General features: G+C 39.9%; 2 protein-coding genes across 5 annotated transcripts; one reads left to right on the forward strand and one right to left on the reverse strand.

Moving 5' to 3' along the window:
* Nucleotides 1–3,910: 3,910 nt before the first annotated feature.
* Nucleotides 3,911–6,586, forward strand: LOC113170488 (mucin-2-like). 3 transcript variants are annotated; one of them, XM_026372598.1, is made up of 4 exons: nucleotides 3,911–4,015; nucleotides 4,695–4,793; nucleotides 5,620–5,943; nucleotides 6,108–6,586. In XM_026372598.1, exons 2-4 carry the CDS (start codon nucleotides 4,748–4,750, stop codon nucleotides 6,149–6,151), a joined length of 414 nt encoding a protein of 137 aa, XP_026228383.1. In that variant the 5' UTR covers nucleotides 3,911–4,015; nucleotides 4,695–4,747; the 3' UTR covers nucleotides 6,152–6,586. The 3 variants fall into 3 exon arrangements, with proteins under 3 accessions (XP_026228383.1, XP_026228381.1, XP_026228382.1); XM_026372596.1 differs by having other exon boundaries at nucleotides 3,911–4,002; XM_026372597.1 differs by lacking the exon at nucleotides 3,911–4,015 and adding an exon at nucleotides 4,248–4,292.
* Nucleotides 6,587–9,619: 3,033 nt separating this feature from the next.
* Nucleotides 9,620–16,275, reverse strand: LOC113170647 (ubiquitin carboxyl-terminal hydrolase 2-like). Of its 2 annotated transcripts, none has more exons than XM_026372823.1 (12): nucleotides 15,962–16,275; nucleotides 13,903–13,950; nucleotides 13,666–13,789; nucleotides 12,227–12,335; nucleotides 12,026–12,136; nucleotides 11,770–11,834; nucleotides 11,570–11,673; nucleotides 11,378–11,458; nucleotides 11,194–11,272; nucleotides 10,939–11,046; nucleotides 10,728–10,848; nucleotides 9,620–10,569 (listed from the first exon to the last, which is right to left on the reverse strand). In XM_026372823.1, exons 1-12 carry the CDS (start codon nucleotides 16,112–16,114, stop codon nucleotides 10,431–10,433), a joined length of 1,242 nt encoding a protein of 413 aa, XP_026228608.1. In that variant the 5' UTR covers nucleotides 16,115–16,275; the 3' UTR covers nucleotides 9,620–10,430. The 2 variants fall into 2 exon arrangements, with proteins under 2 accessions (XP_026228608.1, XP_026228609.1); XM_026372824.1 differs by having other exon boundaries at nucleotides 9,620–10,386; nucleotides 15,962–16,274.
* Nucleotides 16,276–16,540: the final 265 nt, after the last annotated feature.

The following is a 16,540-nucleotide window of genomic DNA, read 5'->3' on the forward strand; positions in this document are numbered from 1 at the left end:
GAGGACTTCCTGTAGCGACTGTCAGAATAAAAGCCTTGACCTGGTAAACGTAGTACTTCCGGTGTGAAGATTCACTGTGGAATAAAACGACAGACAGGCTGGTTTTATTTTGAAAACCGTGCTATACTCAACTCATTAACCTCATGATGGACAACTTCAAAGTGAACTTGTGACCCAATGACTAAAAGAGACAAAACGAGCAGATATGAGGCTGTTTTTAATAATTCTGTGGTCATTTTTAGTCTCTAGTGTTTTTTTTCTCTTAGGGATATTTTATTTTGGTCATCTTGCAAACGCTACTTGTCATTTTGTGTCTATTTTTTGTTGTCACATGCTTCTTTGTAGTCATTTGATCATTTTGTGTGTGTGTTTGTCTATTTATGGTTGTCACATGCCTCTTATTGTTCATTTTGTGTCTTTCTGATCATCTTGTGTGTTTTGTGTCCAGGAGGCCCATTTGGTAAACAAACAAATGTGTTTTGTTTTTAAGTTAACCAACAGTGCGTGCTTAGACCTAAAACAAGTCACAAAAAAGTAAAATTTTATATAAAGTGGTTAGAAAATTGTTCCACCTTCACCAACTAGAGCAGGAAAATGCTGTTTGCACATTAATGCATAAACAATATTGTTGATTATCTATGAATAACAGTCAACAACAATTCATTTATTGCATCTCACATCACAACATTTTTGTTTTAATATTTTAAGTACTATTAGCTTATTATAATTACATGATTTGAATAAGTTATTTCTTTAAAGCAGAACTTTTACATATAATTTATTATTTTTAATGAGTAGTTTTTCGCAAGTTAAATATATGTGCACTTCATCCATTATTGCCCTCTAATGTTAAAGTTAGAAACATACATCTGCTTACATAAAAGTAGCAAATCCAATTCAGCAATCAAAGATATTGAATGCTGAATGTGTTGTTTTAGCCATTGGGGGGCAGTACAACAAGCTGCAAACACAATACTGACATGCAGTGCACTCAGCCAGCAGGTCATTAGGTGGACTGAGGTAAAACAAGCACAGTCTAATACACAGTGTTTAGGTTATTTGCAGAGTAGCTGCAAAGCACCAAAAGGACGATAGAGACGTTTTCCATAGGCTGGCAGTCAGCAACAGAGCCACCTTTACTGAGAGAGCTCTCCCTTTTAGAGTGCGACCTTTGTGAAGGCTGTAGTTTGTGCTGCAGTTAAACCGCACAGCATTATGCATTAATTGGGTTTGCGGTTGCACAAAATAATGCATATACCTGTTAATCCGTGCTACTGCTACTATTTGAAACAGTTTTCATAATAAATGCTTGATATTGTTCGCTGAACAATTTCTGCAGCATACTACATAACACAGCATAATAAGTGAATTTCTACACTAAATATAACTAAATGATTCACTATGTTTGCCAGCTAGTCACTGACGTTGTGCGTCTAATGTTTAATGCAGGACTAATGGTAAATACTGGTAAACTGCTGTTACTGGGATTAAAACAATGGAAAACCTGAATCAGTTAATGTATTTAACATAGACTGAACTGTGTTATAGTGCTCAAAAATGACAAGAGTAGAACAAACACATCTTTGTAGTCCATCTGTGATAAGCTGAGTCCATCAGCTGCTATCAGCTGTCAAGTAAACGCTCCCTTTAAAGTCAATTGACCCGGCTTGTTAAGTAGTGTCTTATGACTGCTTGGGTCTGGCATCAAGATTCAAGGTGATTCACACACACAAATCAGATAGAGGTAGCAAATGGTGTCAGTTATTCTTCTGTTTCTCTACTTTCCGCTCAACCCAGACGGCAGAGGCAGATGCCCGCCAATCCTACTGGAAGTTTCTTCTGTCAAAGGAAGATAATTCATAGTTAGGCTGTGTTGTTCTATGTGTGTTTCTTATAATTCTGTCAGGTTTTAACTTTACTATGTAAAGTACGCTGAGATGATTTTTGTGATTTGGTGATGTAAGTATGAACTGAATTTAAACTGATTACACCAATAAAGTTATTTCACAGTTGTGAAAAATAACAATAAAACAACACTGTCCATTAGCAGAAGCTACAAGTGAAACAAAAAGGAACTGAATCACTAATCTTATGAATTATCAATCATCCACAATGTAAAACGGTTTTTGTTACTAAAGTGGTCAAATTAGGTCTACATAAGCATGTGCTTAATAGCAAACAATTACAGCAAATAGTGTCAGATTATTTGAAGCTTGATGGAAGTTGTTCCAAGGCATGAACTACTTGTTAGTTTGGTGTCAATTTTTCATCATTAATTGTCACTGCCTCAGATGCCAGTTTTGATCCACCACTAATGGTTGTAAATGATTGAATCATGCTATCAAACTTGACCAGTTAACAACATTAAGCGGGGTCTTTAGACCAGGATTAAAGTCCAAAGTTTCACGCCAGGTTATAAGTTTCCAATGTCCAGAATGATGTCGTTGATTTCTCCATGACTCAAATGAAACACTTCAGATAAGCTATAATTAACGTCTTAATATCCACTTGGCCATGGAATTTACTACCTGAATCTTCATTGAGTTTCCTTATTGCTACTGTGACCGTGACAAGAGCATGAGTTTCACTTATCCGAAAATGTTGTAGAAGAACACTTCTTGTAATGTGGAGTGTAGTCGTAGTCGGCTCTCTACAGAAAGAAAATCCAGAAAGTAAAGGTAACTCAAAACCCATTTAATTAAACTTCCCTTTACTTAACGGTATACGAATTATTTTACAGACACTGAGTTACGGTAAATCATCCTCAATAGCTTTTAGACTCATTGTGTTTTTATTCTCTACCATTTAATTGCAGGACTGTGCTGTATCCACACAAGTACACCTGAATGTTAGAGCTTCCAAACCTACTGTGTCAATCACAATCAAAAACTAATAGACACAGTGGTGTCTATTAGTTATCTATTATCACTGGTGACACGCTGTTAAAAACAGGAACATCGTTTATTGTTGCTGAATTCGATTTTTTTCTGAAGGGTAAATCCAGGTGATGCCTGGACTTAATATATATATAGGTTTATTGATAGTACTGGGTGGCAACATGATACTATGAATAAACATGATATAGTATAGCATATGACACGTATGACGTCTGTCTCTTATCTCACCATCAGCAAGCTTGTAAACTTTATTGAACTATTTGGAACACCAGGGCACGGTTTTATTATTTAAAAAAATCTTGTAAAGTTATTATCATAAACTAATGTATCCCTTTTTTGCTTGACTGTTTCCTGAATAAAAAACAAAAAAACATGGTGAACCCAGAGCACTTAATCTAAATTTAGAAATCCTCCTAATAGCTATTTAATAATCCATCATTGACTATAATGTGGAGCACACAAATGAACTAAGGTTTGTCCCAACTGTCCAAATTGAAAAAAACATTTAGTATTATAATTTCAATGCAATTCATCTTATGTGTCAGATTTTTCATATTTTATTTGTGTTTCCTACATAATAAGACTTGACTTGCCTAATGTTGACAAACCTAAAACTTTTCTAAGCACATAAACGCATTTCCCAAAAATGTCTTTCAATAAACAAATAAACTTTTCTTTTCAGATAATGAGAAATGATATGGTCAAATGTATTTGAAGGTAACCGGTTCACACAGCACACATGGCAAAAAACAACTTTGCACTTTGTAGCCACGGACAAACACTCAAATATACTCAATACAATTACAGGCTGCAGGGGATTGTTTGTGTTGCAGGTTGGTTCCTGGGAAAAATTGGCAGCTAATACTCTTGTGTGGTGCTTCCATGTAAATTATCTGCTGCTGTGCTATGGCGACAGTGTGTTTTCGGCCACTGTCTGTTGGACAGCCCACCAAGCAGAACAAACTACAGGACATTCACACAGTAACCGCTTTATTCCAAACCATGTCGCCTTTGGTTCAGTTGCTCCTCTTCAAGCTACTGGCACAAACTTCAGCTAGTGCTACTGACTCAAAGAGAGGATGAATGAAACTGCAAACCGGAAGAAGTAAGTAGTACAGGTGTGTCACAAGTACAATCAAATTACTGGTAATTCAAATGAGTGAAACATAAAAACAAAATCAAATTCACTTGAAAGCATGGATATACCTATTGTTTCAATATTAAAGTATGACCTGGGTGACGTATTACAAAACAAAGACACACACACGCAAACACACTTATAGAGATGGGAGGGCTAGAGATGATGAGGTGATAAAGAGGTCATATAAGCAGGCGTCTGATAATATCTTCGGGTCTTATGAGACAAGAGGAAATTCATCACTGACGGGCTCACAGGTGAGTGACGCAGCTTTGCTCAAAGTTTTCTGATATCTATATAAAAAAAACTATTACAATATAGAATACTGCACATAAAAAAATAAATGTTTAGTATATTTACTCTACATTCACTATTTATGTGAGTAAAAGTTTTTGTATTACTTCCTTGTAAAAAATGATTCCACTATAATTTGTTACTAGAAACAAAATGGAGCTGAAAACTTACATATATACATATTTTTCAGTCGTGAAAACACGAGTGGTTTTATCTAATATGGTTTATAAGCTAAGAACCAATTTCCTGTTTGTGACTGAGGAAAAATTAAATGAGGTGTAACGCTGCGTCGCAGATGGCAGCTAGAACAAATGTACATCATGTTCTGATTTCTGTTTGACTCTGTTTGTGCTTTTTTGTTTCAGAGCAACTGATTTGTTTCCTGGTTTTGTGGCACTTAAAACACAAATCTGCAACAATGCAACTGAAATTTGTTACCCTGGCTTTTTGCTTTCTTGGCACAGGTACATTTAATATTCACATTTGTTATATAAATAAGAATTTGTCTTTTCCAAGAGCTAATACAGTAGGTTGTACTGGCTTTTTTTTTCTTTTTTTTGTACGTAAAAGCCTTTAATAGTAGCAGTACAGTATAACGGGCAATATAGATAGTGTAAAGACAGTAGCATCACTGGTAGCATGGTTGACAGTGACAACTTTTTGAAACCAGAGGACCATTTTCATCCCCACTAACCCATTTTTAATCCCTAACTTAAAACAAACAATTTTGTATTTTGACCATAAATTAATTTAATAAATAAAACAAAACAAACACATAACAACCAGTATATTTAATGAGCTTGTACTATCACAAAAAGCCAGTTAACTTCTGTTAATTGTAAATATAAACGTATTATTCGATGAAGTATTTTAAGAGAATCGGAGAAAAATAGAAAGGGCGTTGGCTCTGGACCAAAGTAGCATTTACTAATGTTTTATGTTGACAGGTTGGACAGCGAGGGCTGGGCTGGTCCTGTAGCTAATGGTTATATGGTTTTGTTTACTGTATTAATATCTAACATGTAGTTCTTCCACACGCACACCACAAAGACAATTATCTTTATTTCTGATCAATTAATTGCCCCATAAATATTTGTGATTATGTTTATGATTAACTAAAAGACTTGATCAGTTCAAAGACATACATAAAATAACCAGAATGTACAACAATTCTCCATATTTTAACGTGCTGTGATGTGTTAAAGAGAATTTGAATGTGTTGTCACATGCGGAGATAGTTTACTGAGTCTCCATCAATCCTTATCTGTGTTTTTGCTTTTACTGACACAGTAATTCTGTGTGGAGCACAAACTGAGATAGACCCAACAGCAGATGCAACTACCCAGGAACTACCCACCACTGTAATCCCAAATACTCCGGATCCAACGGTACCAACAGTGGACCCAACTGCTGCACCAAACACAGACTCAACCGAAAACACCGGCACACCTGGTCAGACCACCCTATCCCCAACTATACAAACCGAAGAGACAGGCATTACTGCTACAGACGCAACTGCACCCCCTCCTACCGAGTCTGCAGGAAACGAAGGGCTTTCATCTGGCGCTATAGCCGGTATTGCAGTCGGCTCTATTGCTGGGGTGGCTGCAGTTGGTGAGCATAATACAAAATCCCTCCCTTTAGTTAACACCTGCTTTTCTGCTTCTGCTATAAAGTACAAATAGTAAAGTAAAAGTATATGGTGAAGTTTGGAATAATACTCAACTGTGGCTCCTGTTTAATATGTTGAACATTCAAAAGTATCTGTCTGTTTTCAGGTGGAGGCATCTTTGGTGCACTTAAGTACACCGGGAGGATCTGAGACTGGTTCCTGCCAAAGGAGGATTTAAATAGTTAAAGTGTAAGCTTAAACATTTACCATCCTAAGGTCAAAAAGACTGAACCCTGACCTTGTTAAATGGACAATGCAAAAATTCCTTTTGTCTGAAAGGCCCAAATCAGAATTAAACATTATACAGCAGTTGTCTGGATATGAGAAGATGACGTCAGGGGCCAAGAGGAAGACAAAAAGTGAACTACTTTTCTATTTACATGGTAACATAATTCTTAGTTGATTTAAAAAGAACTGCATAGTTGGAAGTGAAATGGAAACTTGAGAGGAAAGTTTTTAAAACCTAACCTCTTTTAATGTCTCTCACACTTGAAATGTCTGGGCTTTGTATTTCAATAAGTAACTAACAACAGTTTGTTATAAGTTTTTATTGTGCATTTCACAGTGTTTGTAACAGGTGTAGTAGCTGAGATATAAATTACAATTTTTAATAAAAAAAATGTTTTCTCATTATTATATATATAACTGAGCTTCTGAATCCAAAAGTTTTTATGAGTTTCCTCAGAGAAAGATATTTTGAAATCACTCTATATATTGAATAATATATTTAATAATTAACAGCTTCCCGCACTCCCTTAATTGATGTCTGTGACACATTATTGCAGTGTAATTATATCACTGTGTAATAGAAGTACAAAGTCCAGCGTTGGTTATAAGTACTTCATCTATTGTTTGTTCATTTTATGAACGTAATAATGGGTTGTACGGGTACATACAGTAAGTCTTGAGGAAATAGGAAATATATCATGGTTGGTTGCAGTGCACTTGGTTTTAAACTCCTATAAATACATAACACAACCACAGAAGTAACCAGTTTAGACTAATGATCAGCCCCCATGCACAGTAGAATTAGCAATAATTTGGGGTTACGTTTCTCAACAAAGGTACGTCCATTCACTCTCATTTCGATTCTCCGTTAGTCTCCACTAACTCTTAGATGCTCAGTGTTCTTTTTAGTTACAGAAGTGTTGCTTACAATTTAATGATGTGTAATTAATGTGTAAGGATAGTTCTGGGTGTAAAGAATCTGTAAAGAAACTAGAGCTGCCACATAAATGTATTGAGTGAAACAATATTTCTCTCTGAGTTGTGGTGCAGTAAAAGTGAAAGAAACCTCAGTAATTGTGTTTGTAAATGTATATTTTTGTCCTGGCACCTCTGGCTGCACCTCTAATACCGGATGAACAGTTAATCTTCATGCAGGGGTCATTTAGGGCAATGGTAAAATCTAACTTTCAATCCATTTTCTAGACACTGGGGTATAGAATAAGAGAAATACCACTTGTACTCAAGAATCAATTCATCTGACATTTTGAGACCAACATAGTGATAAAATCTTTTTTTTTCAGTGCGATAATTTGAAATAAGTGAGACAATTCACTTTATCAATAAATAAAGCCAAATAAAGTACAGTGTGTGTGTGTGTGTGTGTGTGTGTGTTTATTTGTATTTGATATTTAACAATTTAACATTTTTTTATTTATATTTATTACTATCTACTAAAGATGAAGACATCATTTTGTTTCTATTTCTTCATCAGCTTCCATGAGATCAGTGGACTTTAGCCCACATGAGCCTTTCACAGTTTTATGGTGTGGTCATTAGCTGGAAGTGTCAACACTGGGAGTGCTTAAACAGTGCTCCTTGCATGCAGGTACATTCCCGTTAATGCCCTGAACTGTGTGTGTGTGTGTGTGTGTGTGTATTTGCAAAGATGGAAATAAGGGGTTTTATTGAATTTGACTTACACAAATCCATATCATATTATAGCCACCCTTATGGAACCCAACCTTTTTGTGAATGTCATGTTCCAACAATACTACCCCTGTACTGTACCCTCATTCTCATAGCTGTTCATTTATGAGTGAGCATTTGGACAGCTTGTGTTTCAACTGAGGTTGGCATGTGTATTTCTGGGTTTGATACATGTCAAGCATAGATTTAAAGTGAGCACAGACAAAATCAAACTTGACTCATGTATCGTCACACACAGTGAAGGTAAAAAATTATAAAAACAATAAGTTAAAGACATTTTAATTTGGTGAAACAGAATATTTTTATCTTTGATCTTAAGTGACAAAGTACTGTAATTTCCTCATTGAACTGTGAACATTAGTACACCAGCTCTAACACCACCTGGTGGTTTTTATTGTGGTGTTCATAGGTCAGCATGGGAAGATTTTAATGCTGACCACGATCAACGGGTGTCAGAACACACAAAGCATCACAGCTTGATGTGTAGCCACAGACCAGTCACAGTGTTGTGTAGTGTAGGCTATATGTTGAGATATTTCAAACCAAAAGGCAGAGCATCAACGCAGTCAGAGTCTCTTTTGTTGCCTAAACGTAAAGGTAGAAAAATGGACATCTAAGTTTAGGGTGAAGGTCAATCTCCAAACCCCATAAACTCCCACATACGAAGATCCCACCTACTGTGTGTATCTAAATATCCCAGTGTTGTGGGAGAGGCTGCGACAACAGTAACTCAGATAGCTTTATCTTTTCCCCTCACAAACCGTCCTCATCACAAACAGATCATCTGTCTAAGCTGCAGAAACCTAATCACGCAAACACACGCACGCATGCATGCACACACAGACGTTCAGGAATTAACAAGTTCAGTGGTTCTAGGACTTAAATCAGAGGGAAGAGGTGACCACAGAAAATGTTTTTTGTTTTTTAATAGGCTCATGTGCTGGTTTCGAATAAATAGGGGTCAGATATTAAGCTTATTCAACTCCAGCGAGTAGATATTAACCGGCTGCTGTGTGCAACCAAATATGCTTGAGGTTGCGAAAAACATTCTTTGTGCCATCAGCTGTCGTAAACTTTAAAGAAACAAAGGAGGGAGAATCAAAGTGAACATATTTTATAAACTAGTTACATAAATAAATCAGTAATGTCACCTATGTTACTGACGAGGCAGGATGAGCACCACTATGCAATTAATATCTTTCTTCATGTGTCTAAATACACACTCACGCCTCATGACTTGTGTACACAGCTCCCTCTAGTGGCTGCAGTGTGAAACAAGCACCCACTTTATGTGGCCTTTGTTCAATGTGGGTCAGAAGTGTTAATCTGCTCTTTAACCCTGAAGTCCACAGCAGGCAGTGAACATTAGATGACCTCTGCACACATCCATCTATGGAATTAAAATAAAGGACCAGACGTGACATACGGTTTATGTAACGTCTTTGTCATAACAGATACACAAAGGTGATGATACTGTGTGTCAGATGTTGGTTTTAGCTTGTTATACTGCCCCCAGGTGGCCCCAGAACATCCATTGTTTATACTACTGCTGATTTCTTGAAAAGCTGAATGGTGAACAGTGGAAACTTACAGTTTAACTAGCTACCTTCAGGGCCTCTTCCTTGAGTTGGAAAAATGTAGCTGGCTGGATGACGGGTTAAAAAATAAACACATGACCCTGCGTAAGTTAATATTGAACTTTAATCATTTGCTTCCTCTAAGGCGAGTTAGCTGTAAAGTCAGCGTTATTGCTGGAAGAAGTATTGTTGATGCATTTGTACAAGGTTGCTTTGGTATGTCTCGGTTTGCCACAGTACAGTTACATTCTCTGTCCTGACTATAAATACTAAATGTAAAAATAAAATATAGAATGTGCTTTGACATAAAACATCCCTATGTAAGAGAAAACCAAATGACATAGACAGTGCAGTAAACACTTACTGGCATCACATTAAGTAGAATAAATTATGTCTTGCAGTCCACAGCTGCATGTGCACCACGAAGCATGTCTCCAAACACGCATTTTACAGTAGGCTTGACTGACAACTACGGCTGAAGCTTAAATAATAGTTTCCCAGGGTCAGTTCAGTTCCACTCAACATGTGAGCTCGGCTTGAAGTCCTGAAGCACAATCATGGCTACACATCTCTCTCAAAAATACATTAAGATGATGGCAAAAGGGTGCCAGTTTCTTAGCAACATGTGTCTGTGTACCATGTTTACAGTCTGTAATGGCTCTCAGGACTCTCTCCACTGGGGGAGCGCTCTCCTAGCAGGCAGTATCTGGCTCCTTTTTTTTTTTTTTTAGGCCTAGTTTACATGGCTTATCACTCGTCTGCAGGGTCTAAAGCCGGCACGTCTGGTATTTGCTGTGGGGGGAGGCGGCCAGCTCGTAGAAGAGGACGTAGGCATTGCTGCTGCGAACCTGGCTGGAAGACATTGGGTTCACCCTGCACAGAACACATAACACACACTATCAGTACAACACTGACCATCACAGAGCGTTGTATGTTAGGGAACGTGTGGGAATTTTAAGTATGCACGTATCTCTTAGCAACATTAAAACCACACAGCCGTCACTCCCAGCCAGCAGCAAACTCAGGCACGAACACACATGCATACACAGTCTGCGCCTTTCATTTGAAAACAAGTTCACACATGTCAATACGGCAAGAATGAGGTCATTTTCATAACAGCAGGTAGATACAGTGCACTGTAATTAGATTATACAGCTTCCTGCCAATCTGATACAGTGATATGAGAGGTAATATGATGATGCGAGAGGTGATACCTGGAGTCGTTATAGCTGTACCACTCCCCCAGTGCTGGGTTTTTACAATAAGCTGTGTAATGGCCTCCCAATGCATTTCCAGAGTGGTTGGATACTGCATACAGGTTATACACAGCGCGCTCTGCAGGGAGAGACAACACAGTCAGTACTCGTCAAACCCAGCCGGCCTTGAAAAGCACGTGATTGGTTCGCATCTTCTGCGGATACTCACCGCTGTTTTCTGAGGCAAACTCCCGCAGGTCCAGTTCTTTGAGAGGGAAGTTTACGTATGTGGTGAGTTTGCTGTTTCGGTTGTTAGAGTCTGAGAAACGTTTGAGGTCTGAGAGAAACACTGGGTCAAGGAACAAAAATATGTTTTTCGCGTGGATGTATTCGCTGCAACCAAGGGCGATAAGTACAGAGTAAACTGCAACTCATTTAAATGCTTTTCATGCTAAATGGTGTCAGCGTGCGAGGAAAAGGATACGAAGTACAAGGACCTGAGGAAACTTCTGGATGCTGAATCTTTTGGTGCATCTCTTTCTGGCTTTGCATTTGTTGCACGTCTGAGAGGGAGGCACAGAGAGGCAGTGAGAAGCTGCTGCTGCTGCTGCAAAAGTCATGTCATCATCTGCACCAAGCAATGTGAATATTTATATGAGGCTTCTCACCGGTCTCTCTTCTCCATCCAGCACATCTTCTTTTGTAAAGAGTCTTAAACAGTCTTTGAGAGTCACTTCGCCCGAGTTCTTCTGCGGAAGTCAATAAAAAGCAAATTACGGAAGGGCGCCAGTTTTTGTAGCCTAGCCAATAATATTTTACAGTTACACCGTATGAGAAGAACCTTGCATGCGTGTAATGACCTGTGCAATAGGTATTGATAGATCCCAGAACGGATCGAACACAGTGGAGCGAAAGCCACAGTCAGTGCAAGTCAGAGAGCTTTTCAGCTGTCCCACGAACAGATCTACAGGCAGAAACAAGAGATGGAGAGTTACATTTATTATACTTATATATTCAAGGAAGGTTTAAGAAGTATGCAGCTGTAGCCCATTGCACCTACCTACTACTTTGCTGTCCTCTCTCTCCAAATACATATTCCACATCCGTTTGCCTTTTTCATCATCCCTGTGAATGAAAACATTTCATTCGGTGAATCAATCACACATTAGTCATTTTAAACTAACAGATGACCGTGTAGCTTTGAAATCACTGCAGCCCAATCAAGCTGTGCTGCTGGGCAGTGAACGGTGACACAGGAGGTTATGAGTGATTTACTGGGGCAGAGGTGGTGAGAGGTGGCTGGTGTGCCGACTTACGAAAGGTGGTCAAAGTCCTCGACGGACACCTTAGGGCGGACAGTCACTCTGTTCACGTCATTGTGCAGACCATCGAGTAAGAAACGCAGAAACTCCTGAGCGTCCTGCTGACTGCAGGGAGACAAGCAGCAAAATAGTTACTTCATTGTCACCATTCAACTTTTTAAATCTAAATAAAGTGAATGAGGACAGGTGACTTACTTGCAGCCAACAAATTTGGGAGCATATCTCTGGATCTGGCTCTTGAAATCAGAGGGACTGATGGCCTCATTCACAGAAGTCCACAGGCCTTGAGTCAGCCTAGCAAACTCTGAGATGACAGAAAGAGAAACCCAAAATAAATTAAGACCACTACGATTTGGACTGATTGGTATGAAAATAAATACTCAGATGTTTAGTTTTGTTTATTAAGACACATAAATGAGTTAAAAAAAAAAACTATAAGCACAGAGTCGTGGTACATGAAATTAGGTCCTTGTGTTGCAGACACTGGGAGCATAGGTGTTTTTATTATGAAACGCTACGCTGGAGTTAGTGAACTGAGAAAATATGCTGTGAAAACACACACTTGGACGCCCTGCAGGTGGAAAATAGTTCCTTTAGTTTCATGCAAGCACACATTTTGTTGTGAATCAAATTATGTAATGGATTATTGTGTAACCGCACTGCCATTTGATGGGTTTAGTTAAGAATCTGGTTTGAGTGCAGTTTGACCTGGTTCATTTCCCTTTTGTGAGGCTACACCGCAGCAATGCATGCTCAGAGTATAGAGATTTCAAAGTACATATAAACTTCAGGTGACCTGCTGCCAGGTCATAAAGTGACTCAACGTTCACAAGGCATGACACAGGTTTATAATGCTCCTCATCATGCTGCTCATGTTTGGTTCGGCAGCTTAGGTTGCTTTCACACCTACAGGATTTAGTTCGATTAAATCGCACTCAAGTTCGTTTTCCCTCTTGGTTCGGTTCGTTTTGTCCGGTGTGAACACGGTAATCGCACTCGAGTGCGCAGCAAAACAACCGCACCGAGACCCCCAAAACGAGGTGGTCTCGATCCGCATCATCTAGCGAACTCTGGTGCGGTCCTCCAGGTGGGAACGCGTACCGAACCAAAACGGGACCAAACGCTATGAATCTCGTGTTTTGAGGACTTTGGGTAGTGTGTAGATTCCAATTTCTTTCGTTTGTCCAACAAAAACATGCAGCCTGATTAATGGAGGACAAATGTGGAGACGTGAGGAGGTGAAGTGTCTCACAGACACAGGTCTGAAGACTCTGCAAGCGATGTAACGTAATAAACAATAATCAACGGGATGATCGATCTGCATTAACATTTATAGTTAAAAATAATCTCCCTACTGTCACACAAACGTACAGTAGAACAACACTTTATCTTCTTCCTATTATTATGTATTTACTTATTATTTCCAGCGGCAGAAACAATCTGACCAATAAGAGGAGAGGATGTTCTCACGTAGTTTGAAGTGACGTGTTTTGGTTCGTTTGGATTTTTACTCAGTGTGAAACGAAACCGAACCGAAGAGAAACTGATACAATGTTACAAACTCATTAACTGATTCGGATCAAAGCAAACGAATTAAGGTGTGAAAGCGACCTCAGAGGCTCGCAACGTCCTACCTTCCATGAGAGCAGTGCCCGTCCTGCAGTTGTTGTTGAGGTCGGTGCGATGGATGTTTCTCAGGCAGTAATCTCTGAGCTCTGGAGTGTTACTCAGACATTGTAGGATGGAGTTCATGAAACACTGGGAATCACAGAGCAGAACAACTCAGTAAATCCAGACTCAGTTGTTGGATAAGTGTAAAGCGGTGCATATTATCGAATTAGACCACAAAGTAAGTTAAAGGCACTTCTTACTGTGTTCCCCAAGTTCCTCAGTCCCACTAGACCCTGAGGACTCTTGTTCTGTTCAAAGAAGATGAGAAGAAATCATCATATATTAGTTCAATAATCAAAGTTCTGAAGCCTTTAAGAAACCCGGTGAGCAAACTCATGTGATCAGCAGTCACGTTATTAACTCCAGTAGGACAGCAGCCTTATTACATTCCATAAGTACAAATAAGGCTCCTCAAAGGCCTAAAGCATTTATTCAGTGCATCATTTATGATCATGATCACATTGCTGGCAGCATCGCAGCACTGTGCTGCGCTGTGGGTATCAGCTATGACATGCTGCTGTGAAATGCCACAGTGTGTCCTAACAGCGAAGCATGTGATGCTGGAGTGAGGAGAAAAGCTCTACTGAGAATCTGCAGAACAAAACACGGTGTTGTTTGTCTGGAACGTTTCACATCGCTGCTTAAGTCAAGGATCAACTACTTTAGTTTCTGACATATGTGCTGCCACTGGTCGTGTGGCGTTAATCATCTATAGTCTTCACCGCGTTGATCCAGTGAGAGTATTAATTTTTAGATGTAGATGAAACAAAAACTGGTAATCAACATAAAGCTAAGCGATTGTGGAGAACACGCGGGTGCTTCTGATATTTCCTTTACCACAAATATAAGCATTTGGAGCCAGGATCTGATTATTAACAGGTGACGTATTAGCCATGAATGATGGAACATTGTAACTGTGTAATGTGATGACTCAGGGCAAGTCAGCACTGACATGCATCAACGCCTCTGCATGTGGAAACACCATAAATAAGGGCAAAATCACAAGTGAGCAGCAACGTCAGCTCCCTGTCAGTCGTGCAGACATCCTGAAGCTCATTCTTAATCCTGCTTTGAGTTTTACTTTCTTTTCGCCCATTTGCTGCTGAAGGTTTTTCCATCCCCCCTTTTACAGTGACAATAAAAAACAGACAGCTTGGCTTAAATTCCTTTTCCCTGTTTGCTTCCCTTCTTCTCTGCAGTATTCAAAACTGAACATATGGTGCGAGTGCCAATCTGCTGCACTGCTCAAGTGAATACTGACCAGCAGGGCTCGGCACACTCAGCTTGTGATTTAAAAGACCCGTCCAAAAAAAAAAAAAAAAAAAAACAAACGCATTCAGGTAATCTTTGGTGCTCTGAACGAGAACGCTCTCGACTGGTTTGGCACAGCCTCAGAGAGAAAGCGAGAGCTGAAGTACGGAATGTCCTAAACCAGCTTTGCATGCCTGGTCAGGACCATATAACACGTGACAGAAGAAGCAGCAGCCGTGGTGCCAGCTATGCCACTTTAACACAAGTGGGCATACCAGAACAGAGACTCTATCTGCAAGACAAATATACCTCCAGTATGGAGCTCAGGCCAACTCTTCCAACTTCCAGCCCACATGGACTGAAATATGTGCCGGATGTGGGCAGTTGTGTGTTAACACAATGTACAGTGGAGACGATAAGGTGGCATTCCTTATCAGCAGCACTCCTTCCTGTTACACAACGATTGTCACACTTGATTGCTGACTTTGATGCAGGAGAGCCCGGTCCCTCTCCATGCAGGATGACACTCCAAGCACCCCTACGATGTGCATGGAGTTGGACGACGATGATGGCTGAAGAAGGCGTTCTGGTGCTTTTTGGCAGCTTGGGTCAAAGCAGACCATTGACTGTTTGACCTTTGACTCAACCTTCCCCTTACCTATTACCGCTGTCAGAAGTCCATTATACAGCTTTGGGTCTTCTACTTAATGATTTCGACCCCATGAAGCTCTTTTTCTGTGAGGTTTTATAATATTGCCCACAGTGACCTGTCATCACCAACTATCTTCTTGCCATTTACGAGTGATCATAAAACACTGAGCTCTTGCACATTATATCTAAGTTGGTGTCCCACTTTAAAAGTACACACAACTCCACAGGAACATGTCAAATAAAACGTCTGAAGGACCCAGGAAGGTTGAAACTATTATTTATTTTAGCAAGTTACCAAGAGGAGGATGCTTTAAAGGATTGGAGGCAGTAATGAAGGTGCAGTGGTCGTGGACTCACCTTGGCCTGATTGATGATCAGACCCACGAATGTGGACACCAGCATGGACCGGGACAGCGAAGAAGTCTTGCGCCGCAGGTCCGGTTTGTCCATGGGGAAAGCGGCCGGTTCCTCCGGCACCGTCACAGTATAGGAGTGACGCAGAGACGGCATGGTAGTCAGTGTTGTCCGACACCAGGATGTGGACTCAGTAAAATCCCACCGATGGACCGAGTGGACGGATCAAGTGAATGTGAAGTTTGTTGTCCTGATGCGTTCGCAGGTCTCCACTGTCCCGCACCTGTGCACAGCCTCAGTGTAGAGAAGAGCACAGGTGGCGTGAGTTTTTACTGTGGGTTGTAAACGTCCCCCTCCCTCACTGAGAACACTGGTGCTGCCTTCACGGGCTGTCGGAAACACCAGCAGCGCTCCTGGCGCATCCACAACGAGGCTGTGAGGCAGCAGTGATTTGAGCAAGTGCCTCAATTCATGAGTTAAGTAAAAAAAAAACTCAGTGGTGTTACATCAGCAGCCAAGTAGTAAATGATCTTTTGAGTGTTAGCAGCATTTTACCGGTGCAGCTGGCTGATGTGAAACATT

The sequence above is a fragment of the Anabas testudineus genome, chromosome 14, assembly GCF_900324465.2.
Source record: "Anabas testudineus chromosome 14, fAnaTes1.2, whole genome shotgun sequence".
Classification (NCBI taxonomy): Eukaryota; Metazoa; Chordata; class Actinopteri; order Anabantiformes; family Anabantidae; genus Anabas; species Anabas testudineus.

Coding starts and splice junctions, on each gene's coding strand:
- LOC113170488 (XM_026372596.1), top strand. CDS start 3,981: ATGAAACTGCAAACCGGAAGAA. Junction 4,794..5,619: donor TTTTTGCTTTCTTGGCACAG/GTACATTTAATA, acceptor TTACTGACACAG/TAATTCTGTGTGGAGCACAA. Junction 5,944..6,107: donor TGCTGGGGTGGCTGCAGTTG/GTGAGCATAATA, acceptor GTCTGTTTTCAG/GTGGAGGCATCTTTGGTGCA.
- LOC113170647 (XM_026372823.1), bottom strand. CDS start 16,114: ATGCCGTCTCTGCGTCACTCCTATACTGTGACGGTGCCGGAGGAACCG. Junction 11,273..11,377: donor TGGATGGAGAAGAGAGACCG/GTGAGAAGCCTC, acceptor CCTCCCTCTCAG/ACGTGCAACAAATGCAAAGC. Junction 10,570..10,727: donor TACAGCTATAACGACTCCAG/GTATCACCTCTC, acceptor TTCAAATGAAAG/GCGCAGACTGTGTATGCATG.